We start from the raw sequence: 12431 nt of genomic DNA, 5'->3' as shown, positions 1-12431 counted from the left end.
CCTCAGTATGCTTTCACGCAAGACTACCTTTCATGACTTCCTTACTCGGTTGTTCCAAGTCCGTCTTGCCGATCATATTAACGAGATTAGCCGAGGCCGTCTAAGGAGTGAGCCAGCTGTCATTGCAAAAATCCTTCAGCGCACGGGGATGTCGAAGCGCCAGTACCTATACCATCGAGATAGAGGGGCGAAGTGGCGGGAATACTGTAAGGTGTTTCCAGGTATCCTTGGCTTCATCCCCTTCGAAACTCAAAGATTTGGCTTTTCTTCATCGTCTTGGCTCAACCTCGACGAAGGAGAGTTTACCTCCTTACGTTCTCATCTGAAAAACGAGTATACGTCCGCCCTCTGCGTCGCGGGGAGAGCATTTGAACACTCCCTGGATCCCACGGCAGACGATGTGGACTTTACCTTCGAAAATCTGAGTATATCACTGGACAAAATCTCGGACGGAGAGTTGATCTCTACTTTGAGACTCTTCCCAGCAAAGGACGAATACATATATAATCCCGATGCGTACCCAGATTGGCCCAGACCAGAAGAATGGCCCAATGATTCACCGTGGCCGGTTGACATCCCTGCCTGCTTCTGGTGGGGTTCAGTGTAAGTTGTGTCATCAGAGCAATTGCCCTTGTTCCTGTGCCATAAGAGAAATTGCCATTGCGCCGCTATTCGTCACGACATACAGCCTCGCATCCGGAATTATGAAGACAAGTACGAGGCCAAAAACCGAGGTCTACAAGCCGTCGCGAAGGAAGCGGGCCAAATCGCCTATTCGAAGGGCACTATTATCGCCTTCCTTACGGGGGTATTGGCGCCTCCCGACACGTACGACAACGGTCAATGTATACAGGTAGACCGGGGCGATATCCTCGGCGAGCCCACAGTCGCCCAGATTAATTGTGCTGAGTCCGGCAATATCTCTCGACTGTCCAATCATAGTTGTGAGCCATCGGCCCGCTTTAAGGGCATGAGGGTATCAGGGAAGTTTAGGATCGCAATCGTTGCTGAAGAAAACATTTATGATGAGGAAGAAATCACTGTCCACTACGGCCAACAGTATTGGAGAAGGGAAAAGTGTCGATGTCCTGTATGCCGGTTAGGCCGGTGACTCTAGATAGCATATAGAGAGATGTAAGCATTAGGATTCGCACCGCGAGGAACGAGCTATTACACCAGCCCCTGATCGAATAATAATATTGTCAGTGACTTGTGGTTCTCCTATCAAAGACAGATTGCTCAAAAACACTATCAATATATAGCAATGCGGCTAGTACTAAATGAGAACGAAACATTGATCCGGCGATAGACTTCATTTGTGCACGGAGCTCTGACAGAGCAAAGTATCAATGAATATGCACGACGTACTGGATGACGTACACTATAAGGTTCAATCAGCATTAGGCGTACTCGTCAACCCCGTCGAGAATTGTAGACACCACAATAAGCGGTGGTATATGCTTCCACTCTAGTTCTTATCGCAACGTTCTGAAACGTACTAAATGCGGATATAAGAGCCAACAGCTCATTCCTAGTCATATGAGCCATGAGAACGCGTGGCGTGGCGGATCTTTTCAGTTCGAGGAAGATATCACCTCCGTCGGCGCCACAAATAGGTAAATCGATATACCTCCGCTTACTACGGGTGTATAAACCTGAAAGATACTGTGACTATTTATCGTGGCGCTTGAAAGACCATTAGGCATTTCAAATCAGCAGCAGGTCGATGATGTCTCTATCCACTGTTCGTATACTTCTTGCTCTCACCTGTACTTAATAGATGATAGCCAAAAAGGCAGCTACTTCCGTGATGTATGGAATAGTTCATTCCCTCTAAAGACATAGTCAATTTGAGCTCCCTGAGGACCCATTTCTTATTTCATACTTTCTGAGCCTCTGCAGCTTACAACGCCCTTGCATAATCATGACAGTTATTAGGTCTAGCAAATAGATATTAGCATTATTGAATATCTTTTGGTTAAAATGTTGTTGAAGATATGAGCACGGTGGACGTTAAGCAACTAAGCGATCATGTTTAATGGAAACTCGACTTTACAATACTGGAGGCTTCAGCTACAACTTTTGCCTCCTATGAGGAGCTTCTGGCGGCCCTTCTGTGCTAGTGGATCTTTCTATCGCGATGATATACCTTTCCTATAGAATCCAGGACTATGTCACTCTGGTAATTTGTTACTGGCCACTGCTGATTTTTCGGTCACCTATAATAGGGTTTCATGGGTCTCTTAAGCATATCGAGGTTACGTCGAGAAACATCGAGTATTGAGACATAACTTACAAGATTTGATCCATGTTTAGTATCTTGTGGTGGCCATCTGGCACGACAATCGAAAAAAGTTTTGTAACCGCAAAGCGTTAATATGGATGATTCGAAATCACTGAACGTGCGAGCCACACCGTGGCATTCACGTTCGATATCTCTAGCTCGAAGATCGTGCTGCAATGAAAGTAATACCACGCCCTTAACGCCGTCGAGGGGCTCCACCCTTTGTCAATATCCAGGTTCCCCCTGTGTTGATTGATATCAAGTTTGGATCGCTACCGGGTTCTCGATTGCGCCGTACTAAATCAGGAGTCCGCCGCGGACCTAGTCTACAACCGTGGTAGTATCTTGCGCGGCCTGTATCCCAGATGTCTTGTCAAGGTGTGACTGGGAATATTAGTGCAAAGGGGACTTCATGGTTGTGTGGGTCTCCTTTAGCCCAGCGACATGTTTAAATATGGCCTGACGCTCTACGGATTTTCCGATTCCGATAGTTCCCTGTTCTTCTGGCTCCTCTCACATCGCTTGCTATTATACTGCTCAGATATAATAAGAAACATGACTCATAATAGGAATCACATAGCACCACTCGATCAGCTATATCGAGAATCAAGCCTCTTCGCAATACCACGGACCTTCGCTGTCTCCGACATAGAGAGGGAGCCATGGCTGATTCTCGAACAAGAAGCCTTTGAGGGGCCGTACGCTCGCACCTTCCAGCAGTTGCTACTTATCCTCCTCCTCAATCTCGTTCCTGCCGATGGCATCCAATGGACCTACAAGATATTGCGCGAGATTTTTCATCCTGAATACGACTCCCGGTCTCAGAGATTGAATATCTTGCGCGCCGTTAGCAAGATGTCAAAATCGTCTCCTATGCAAGACTTCCATATCGACGCCGAAGGCCATACCGACGCAGAAGCATGGAGGAATTTTCTCCGTCCGATTGTCGGTCAGGACCATCCCCTGCTTAAAACACAGCGTTTCGAACATATTTTTCAAGCAGCAACAATCAAAGATATATCGGCCATCCTCGACGGTCTAGGATTACATCTAGACTATGAACCGCTTTTACATTTCCGACATAGAATTCAGGCCATCTTACCCCGTCAGCTACTTGGACAATCGATGGTTGAGGTGCCGCTCTCTCTAGAGTCTTGCTCTAATCTTATCCACATATTGCAGGAGATGGGATCTGAAGTTGAAGGCGTGGACCCTAGATACATCACCGTGATTGCCTTGCATCGGTCCAAAGGTCTATTCCTCCCAAATTGGGTTCAAACACTGGATGCTGCATATCTGGTCCAGGAGGTCGTACAAAGATTCGAAGCCGAACCTTCTCAACTGAATAGGGTAGTGCTACTCCTTGTGGGCTACATTATTCACCTCCACCTCTTTGGTACAATGAATACCACAGGTCTTCCCGAAGATACGCTTAAACAGCTCGATCGTCTGCCCGACAACCTGCACCGGGAAGGAGTTCGAACATTCGGAGAGGCACTATCATCCTATGCGCAAGTCTCTGGTTTGACGATTATGCTTGATTCTCTGGTGCCAGGCATTTCCTCGAGCCTAAATATATCAGCAAAACAATGCGAAAAGTGGAAACATTTCTGGAACGAGAGGTTTCTCATAATGCCTCGCGACGTTCGATCAGCGGGCACCATAGCAGAGGCTCGTCACCGCTACCGCACTCGTCACAAGTTTTGGGGGTTTCTCAGAGCAGCCTTTACCGGTAGCAAACAAAATGGAAGCGATCGCTCGACTCAGGCAACAAAAGTAAGAAAAAGGGTGTTCAATCTTGCTATGGATAGTAGATGGTAAACGAGAATGGTGAAAGCACGATGAGGTAGGCAGCATTCAGATTATACTACTATTTTAGATCACCAGTGTTAGCATAATACAGTCTGAAACTAGGATGGGCCAGTCCGTGCATGGCAGCAACCCATTTGATCGCCTCCTCAAAGTTACGTGTAAGACTTCACGTTGACAGGAGTGCCTACGTGTTGATGTCGCAAGCTCGAAACCACACTATCTCCACCTTTTCCATTCACATGGAATATCTTCGTCCGCGGATCTCAACATTGGAGGTGTAGTAGGACGGCAGCACAAGAAAGAAGGAAAACGGAGGTTTTTAGTGGCTTCAATAGCACATTGATTGTCATAGTTGTCTCTGACACGAAGACGAGAAGAGAAGAGGTTGTGCCAACTAAGCTATTTCCAAGTGTATCATCTGTGATAGGAGGTTGGAACCTATAAATGTCGGGAGGAGTCTTCGATACAGGTTACCTCCGATTCGGTTCTTCGATCCCATATTTCCTCCCAGTTAGCTTCCCACTTCACATCCCATGGGCTGATTTTGATCTCTGCTGGTATTTTCAATATAATACCGTTTTCAGCACCTTCCTGTCGAACTTGAAAGTAGACACGGTCGTTGAGATCCCCGAAATTTGTAGATTCCTCGTGGGCTAGCCAAGTGAGATTGCCGTGCCTAAACAAATACCATAGTGTAAAGGATAGCTGAGCGGGTTGGTCCTCACACACCTCAACCTCCTCACACACCTCAACCCTAACCTCAACCCTCATAATCTTGCCAGGCACTGTCGCCGTTGGATTCCCGCAGAGTTCCTCGCCATCGTCCACGGCCATTGGCACGACCTTGTAAATAAGTGCGTCCCCATCCTTGACTCGGCGGAGTATAGTCAAGAAAAATTCGTCCCCCCAGATCTGATGATCTTTATCACTCTTCTCGAGACGACGCGACCGCAACCGCGTCAGCTCCAGCTCCGCGAGCTCGTCGACCAAGATTGCTAAGGGAAGATATTCATTGTCGAGCTGTTGCGAGATATACAGCATAAGCGTCAGTGAGAGGACTTGCTTCGGTTGAATTGAAAAATGTTTCCCAAAAATCGAAAACCACTGATCATCGCAAATGACTGCAGTCAACTCCTGATCTGCAGAGATGCAAAACTCCACTTCCCCGAGATCTGATTCATACGTGGTGACGTGGGCATAGGGCTTCCATTTTTCAACTGGAAGTATCCGCTGATCATGCATTACGGAACTGCTAGTAGATTTTCCACGCGCTCATGGCCTCCGGAGCTATTGGGATAAGATGTTAATTTAGGTTTTGAGAGATTTTGGGGACGGGGTCGAAGGGGTTGAATACGTCTAGATGGGAAAAGGCTGAGACAGAAAGAAAAGGGTAGCGCCTCGCAGTATATTTAAGCCTTCGTCCATTACAATGTAGGCCGTGTCATTGTGCCAAACCGATGGATATGAGGGCTCGGGGCACCGCCAAGTCGACCTTGCGTGATGGCTAGCCATGGATCGGACACTAAAGCGGTGTGACGATGCCTAGGTTGATGACGGCTATGCACGCAGGCCCGGTTAGTGCGGTACTGGTCTGGTCTCCACGGTGTGCGAGTAGGTATGCAAGCAGCCGGATGTAGAAACAGGGTGGTGGAGTACCCAGCCTAATGTACCTTCCTCGAAACTCCGAGGCGCAAGAGATATTGTGGTTCAGCGTGGCGTTACACATCTGCCACTCACGACGACGATTACAACGCTGTTTATATTACGACCCAGCGACAGGCCTGTAGGACCAAATGAAGAAAATCAAATGCAGGCCTCTTGCGTGGGGCAAGGACCCGATTGAGTCAAGACGATATATATAGAATACGCTATGAGAGAGCATCTTTCCTGCGGCATATAGGCGCTATGTGATTGGAACTACGGCAGGTAAGCTGATTGAGCACCTTGTACTAGTCGCGAGTGAAATGCAGAAAGCTACACAGCTCAATTTCGTCTTGACGTCGACACTTTCTCCCACGTCAATCGCAACATTCGTGGTTTGCCATTCATTTCGATGGTACCTTCGGGAACTAAGGCCGATAGTACACGTCCATCTTCGAGAAAGACCTCTCTCAACCTTTCTTGAGTCGTACTTCTCCAGCTGGACGGAACGCCCTCTCGAATATGGTGTAGGACTTTTTTCATCGTCCCCTTGCTCTTCGTAAGTACTGTACCGTAGTCAGACAGCATGTTCTTTGCCGCCGTTTCCAATTCCATCGAGGTCCCTTTGAACCACGATCGCTGATAATGGGGTACCCCTCCGGGTTGTAATTTGTGAAGGACCACATTATGACTCTAATCTCTAAGTACCGACGAGAGTAGGGGTCGAGGCGGCGGCGGTATGGTCAGCCATAGGAACCCTAGCTTTGCCTCTGATAACAAAGTGCATGACTGAGCCATGAACATCGTCACGCTGTAGTATCTGTCTGCCCTCATCAAAGTTCTGTGAAAGCTCCACATAACGGCAAAACAGTTCCAGGCTCTCCGTATCGTGCCAGCTCTTTGCCCCCGGATACACCTCTTTGTGTTTCAATATGAGCTCGAATTGAGTGAGGGTAGCTTCGCTGCCAGCGGTATCGAGGGCTTTCTTCCAGCTATGTGCCGTCCGAGATAGGTCGTCGTCGGACCTAGAAGTCCCCATTATATTCACAGTCAGCTTCATCGCCGAGCCGATCGTGAAACAAGCCATTCCTAGCCCACGGATCTCAAGTATGCCACCTGGATTTAGTTGTCGATTTGCTCCCATGATGAACTCAGACGGCTGACCCAGCCATCGTTCAGCGTCCAACAATATGATCAAATCGTATTTCGGTAGCTTGTCCCATCTGACATCGCATTCGACCGTACCAGTAAACCGCATGTACTCCACGGCGATGCTGGGCTGAGCCTTCAACGCATCCAGAACCCACGGTTCAGGAGCTAGACCAATCATCAACGATCGCATGGATTCTCCTCCTGGCAAGCTGGATGCTACCGGGTTGCCATGGAGCGCTTCGGAGACGAGCCTGTATAGATCTACTGCCAATTGAGCTTCTGAATCATCGCCTCCTTTGTGGTCACAGAGCTCTTGAAGACTCAAACAATTGAGTCGTTCTTTTAGATCTCCGAGAGGATAGGGTGCGTCTTGTATAGGACTGGCGGTTTCAATGGCTGGAGTTGAGGACAAGCTATTCAGACAGGATTGTCGTCCTCCGTTGGAGATGTCAAGTTTTCCTCTTTTGCAGCACTCTCCAGAAGCAGCCTCTGGCCTAGGGCGTTTTGAAACCTGTGTCACCGTCAGTCCAATAGCTGTGGAAGGCGTGGTGAACTACCATGGAGGGTCACGATAATTCCGTTGAGAAGTGTAAAATCGATGCTGACTTGACAACTGATTATTCAACCCTGTAATTGACTGGTATGGAAGATTGGACAGAACTGGCCTCGAGTATTGGCAGATCTTATAAGCCAATAACGTATACACTTGAACATCAGGCGGATGGTAATATTGACAGGAACGTAACTTTTATCGACGGAGCCTCTGCAGGAGATACACAGCACGTCTAGTCGTTTTCTTATTCTACAAATTAAATAGGTGGCGACTTGGCCGTAGCTGAGCTACACACGAAGGCGTCCAGCTGTATAAATTTGGAACTTGATTTTTTGGTGTCATCGACTCGGAACGAGATGACGTTTTTAGTGATGGGGGAAGTAGGGGTTCGATCGCCCCCTTTAGGCGCATCATTCAAAAGCAATCTCTATGTACTTGCAGTCAGCGGTATTCGTACTAAAGTCAGGTTTCCGTGCTGGGTATCCCTCCTTCTTTACCATATGATAATATCGAGTAGATAGTAACTCTCCCAAATCTCCGACCATATCTGGCTTGCTCTTCCTTGTCAAGCTTGCTGAACATCCATTTCTAGCCACTTTGGATATTTCCAGTGGAACCAATCTGGTTCTTTGACCAACTCAACCAATGTGACGTCTTACAGCAGGTCAGTGACCTGGAACTGTATGTCCTCCTTTATTCCCTCCTTTATTACCTCTAGCGTGCAATTCCCCGCGCCATTTTCTCTCACTTCCCAGGAGCGCAATGTTCCCTTTATGACTTGCCCTTGACCGCTCAATACAGAACTATAATCCTTTTGTTCGACCTTGATCTGGATCATCCCTTCTAGGTAGACCACTAGATATGCCTCGGCGAAGTATTTTCTGCCTATAAACGTTTCCAGATCAAGCGTATTAACCCAAGCTAAAATATTCATTTTTAAGAGGTTGATGTCTTTCCAAGACGGCTCGGCGTACTTCAACAAAAAGCTTAACATATGATCAACTCTGCCCGTACCAGTCTCAGCCATCTGTTGTTGTTCTTTAGTTAGAGAGGGCCTTTTAGCAGGGTCAATCCAGATGCACCAGCCGCTTTGGATCCGGTAGTAAGGCCACACTGTACGCACCCTCACGTGTAGAGGAGCGTCTCGTCGATAGAGGACCACGATGTTGAGCATCTCACGGATTATGGACTGAGCGATATCGACAGGAGAAATGAACAAGGAAAGGAGGACTTGAGAGTAATTGAACACCTATAGACGAAGAAATGCAGGAAATGTTGCATTCGCCGAAAATCCTTCTGGGTGTCTCGGCCAGCAGTCGATCAGCTGGGCAGCCAGTGAATGCATCAAACGTTGGTGGAGAAACATGTTATATCCAGAGAGTCGCGTCGTGTGTCCTGTTGATTAACGTCTGTTACAAGGGTATAGCCGGGTTCTGGTGATAGGGCTTGATCGCACCCCACTCGGCAAAGTGGACTGAGGCAATCCTCGACCATAATTGGGTGGGCAAAATGAGTCTTCTGGCTTTGGTCGTTTGCTGAGGCTCGTGGACGGTGTGAAGCCAGCTATCCTAGTAAGATAAACTGTAGTCTAAACAGTGCCAGTGATCTGATGAAGAAGGTACCTCAACGAGGCATCATGGGCTAACGAAAGGATCCGTCTGACTGCATAATCAGGTCGTCGAAGCCACCAAGCGATTGTTCATCCCCTCACTTAACAGGATTGCGTCTATGAGACAAAGCTCGCACACTTAGCTGTACGGTGATACTAACCTACGGCAGGGAGAAGCTGTGCCAAAATGACGTTCACAGCCTGGCACTGGGCACAAAGACGAGTCCATGTCCTTGATAATGAGAGGGCCATCTCCATGGGACCTCGTTGCTTCAAAATTTTATCTGAGACATCCCGCCTGTCTATCGATCCATACTCAAGAATAGAAAGTGGTACAGAGTTGGCCCGAGTTATGGACGGGCAAACCATCATTTCCATTGTTCTCTTCATTCTCATCGTTTGGTTTGGTATCGTCCTCTATTGGATCTTGGTCGTAATTTCGAGCAAATGGTGGCAGTAAGTGACTCCTCCTTGAACCTGGCGTTGTGTCGTTGACAGATTCACGCAGTGACAAACAACAGAAAGAGCGGAAACACCATGTTGATTGAGAGCCAAAAGCGGGTGAGCTCCTGAAGGATTCGAACAACTTCATGACACTTGTTACTCGCTTTAAAGCGGTGAGGCCGACGAAAAATATCCAGAAGGTGGTCAGATCTACCGCCATTTTCAAGAACGCTCTGTTCAGCTCGAGAGATATGAGGACCGAAAGCTTCTTGTTGCTCATACTGTGATAACTGTATGTTCGAAGGCGACGAGGCCGGAGAACACCGTAGTTAATGTCACTACCGTAGGTATTGGAGCCTGATACCTTGCATCCCCAGGTCATCATAGTCCTTAAAACGCAATTCCACCTTGTGCTCTCCATAAGAAAAGGTTCCTATAACAAGTGTGCCAGAATTTCCTGTGCCGCTCACCAAGAAATTCTCGATAATCCCATCAACCTCGCCATAACCGAGGAGTGCAGGTTTTCCGCTCCTATCGACGTTGACTCGAAATTTCATCTCATACTCGGGGGAAAGGCTGAACAAAAGCTGAAGGTAGGTCCCGTAGCCTTCAAGGTGTAAATAAACAGACCTTTGAGATGCTCTCCATTGTTCGAACTCGATAACGGTCCAAAGAACGGCCATCACTGTTGTTTGAAATGGCGAAAGGACCTTTGCTTTTCCCATGGGCTTCGCAAATATAAGGAGTAAGTCATGTAGCGGCACGGCGATAGAATTTGTGTCGCGTAAATCTGGGTGGCAAAGACCGTATACCATTCCGTCGTCCATTATGACAAAAGTAAGCCCGTCATAAACGATGACTAGCGGGTTCGACAGCACTCTGAGCGTTGTATTCGATAGATCAAGTGTCGCTTCAGGCCATAAATCTAATGGAGTTATTGTCGCCAGCATCTGTCCAGGGAATCGACGTTCTCTGTGGAAACAGGACTTGACCTTCCAGTCCCGTTGGTGTACCGAGGAGATTGTGAGTTGTGGCCAGGATAGTCTAGCAGGCGTTCTGAACATCAGAGTATTCTTGTCCTGTGGGGGCTGGAAATCCGCTGCTAATCCATAATTTTGAGTAAGGAAGTGGTCTGTATCGGCTGCGAGACTGGTGGTTGTCTGCATGGGGATTTCAAAGATGAACCGTGCTCTGAAAGCCAGGGTTTTCTTATTGGTAATTGTTGAATGTTAACCGCGATATCCACGCTTCCAGGGCTTTGTAAAAGATGAGGCAGTAAAGAACAAACGAAAGGAATTATTCGGATAGGGACACACTTTCACCCGCATTGTATGGCTCTGCAACAAAAGATCTGGGTTCTTCCCAAGCTTATATATCCACTGTTACGTCAGGACAATACCCTGCCAACCTCTGAACATATTCGCTCCTCAATCTCGCTTGCCTCCTCGTCTTGTGCCTGTCTGTCGAGAAGTGATTAGCAACTAGTCTCCAAGCCCATTCACTAGTTCATGCAGCATAACGAACGGGGTTGAAGCTCGCAAAGTGGCAGTGGCCGCTTTTCTTACGCAGTACTCTCTGGAGTCGTCGCCGCGACGAGTTGACACGTAGAAAGGTTGAATTCCGCCCCAGGTAGGCCTAGATCAACAATACCGTGACTTGCTGGCTCGGTGAGACTGGGTAGTTATCTCCCTCCATTCAGCTTTCCACTTGTAAGGAATAGGTATCAACCACGTAGAAAGCATCGGTCTAAACCATTCTTGCCGGAAAGACAGTCTGATATGCCAAGATAAACTTCGAAACGATGGTTGGTTACAAAATCCCACAACAGGATCTAACTGTACGTACATGCTGACAGGACAGAGCAACGATCAAGAAATGTATGCCGGTTGGAAGAGTGGTGGTGTCGCCTCTTTGGGAAGCGCGAGAATTTCCCCGGCAGGCCCAAGACCTTCACAGCGGAAGTAGACTCCCTGCGCATTGAGCTCCGACATGTGTTGACGAATCTCGTACTTGGATAGCACCATCAGCTTCCCATCGCGCTCGTAAAGGATGGAGACCTCCACAGCCGTTCGCGCTTCCATGGTCATGACCTGGAATATGTGACCGTGTGTCCAGGCATACAACGAGCTATTTAACCATCTCTGAATCAGCACCACAGATTGCTCTTTTATTTCCTTTCGAAGGCACAACGTGAATATGTGCAATTCGCATTGTAAGATTGGACAGCGGTCTCGAAGCAGGGTGAAAGTCGGATGTTCAAGTCTCTTCACGGCCTGTGTGGCCAGAATTCGGACGCACTCCTTGAGGGCAGTCACCTCTTCCGGAGGAATACTAGTAAGTATATTGTCGTCGGCTTGCAAGAAGCAAAAGACGTCGGTCAGTTTGAAGTCCTTTCCCTTGCTGCGGTGCAGCTTGTAGCACTCAGCCAACTCATACCAAGCCGCCTCAACTTCCACGTGTCGGGTAGAGATGGTGAGCTCGTGGTCCTTTGTCAACTTGAATTCGTAAAGAGGAATCTGTTCGGTCGAGCCCGTCCTTTGAAGGAGAGGTCTCCACTCGGCCGGACCAGAGAGAGTGGCGACGGTGTTGTCTGGTTTCCAATCCTGCCAAGGAGGAATGTGCTGCACATAGGTAGCAACATCATCGACGTCAAGATAGTCGTCTTCAATGCTCGTATTCTCGTCGCTATCAGAGTTGGCTGGGGTCCCAGGTGAATCGTTTTGAAGAGGATAAGATATTTGTGGCTCCTGGATCTCTTGAAGCCTCACCACCGCCTCGGTCAGCGCGGCGCGCTCCAAATTTGAGTGAGTGAATGTATCGGGGAACTCCAGCAGCTCTTCGTGCATCCAATCAAGCGTCATCAAACCAGTAGCCGTGGTAAACGGTGGTGTCGAATGGCTGGAGTGAAAGCTCGCCAATATAACATTGTTTTCGGA

The 12431-nt window shown here is 48.1% G+C and overlaps 3 protein-coding genes across 3 annotated transcripts; 1 reads left to right on the top strand and 2 right to left on the bottom strand.

Annotated features, from left to right (window-relative positions):
- Positions 1–7: 7 nt before the first annotated feature.
- Positions 8–1135, top strand: PV06_11013 (uncharacterized protein; the record flags this gene model as incomplete). Its single annotated transcript, XM_016412616.1, has 1 exon — positions 8–1135. The coding sequence occupies one exon, from the start codon at positions 8–10 to the stop codon at positions 605–607; it is 600 nt and encodes a 199-aa protein (XP_016257115.1). The 3' UTR covers positions 608–1135.
- Positions 1136–4534: 3399 nt separating this feature from the next.
- PV06_11012 (uncharacterized protein) lies at positions 4535–5338 on the bottom strand (the record flags this gene model as incomplete). The annotated part of the gene is made up of 1 exon (XM_016412615.1): positions 4535–5338. The coding sequence occupies one exon, from the start codon at positions 5336–5338 to the stop codon at positions 4535–4537; it is 804 nt and encodes a 267-aa protein (XP_016257114.1).
- Positions 5339–6437: 1099 nt separating this feature from the next.
- PV06_11011 (uncharacterized protein) lies at positions 6438–10661 on the bottom strand (the record flags this gene model as incomplete). Its single annotated transcript, XM_016412614.1, has 2 exons — positions 6438–7400; positions 9966–10661. The coding sequence occupies 2 exons, from the start codon at positions 10659–10661 to the stop codon at positions 6438–6440; spliced, it is 1659 nt and encodes a 552-aa protein (XP_016257113.1).
- Positions 10662–12431: the final 1770 nt, after the last annotated feature.

Source organism: Exophiala oligosperma (genome assembly GCF_000835515.1).
Source record: "Exophiala oligosperma strain CBS 72588 unplaced genomic scaffold supercont1.17, whole genome shotgun sequence".
In the NCBI taxonomy this organism is placed as follows: domain Eukaryota; kingdom Fungi; phylum Ascomycota; class Eurotiomycetes; order Chaetothyriales; family Herpotrichiellaceae; genus Exophiala; species Exophiala oligosperma.
This window is presented reverse-complemented; position numbering and strand designations above follow the sequence as displayed.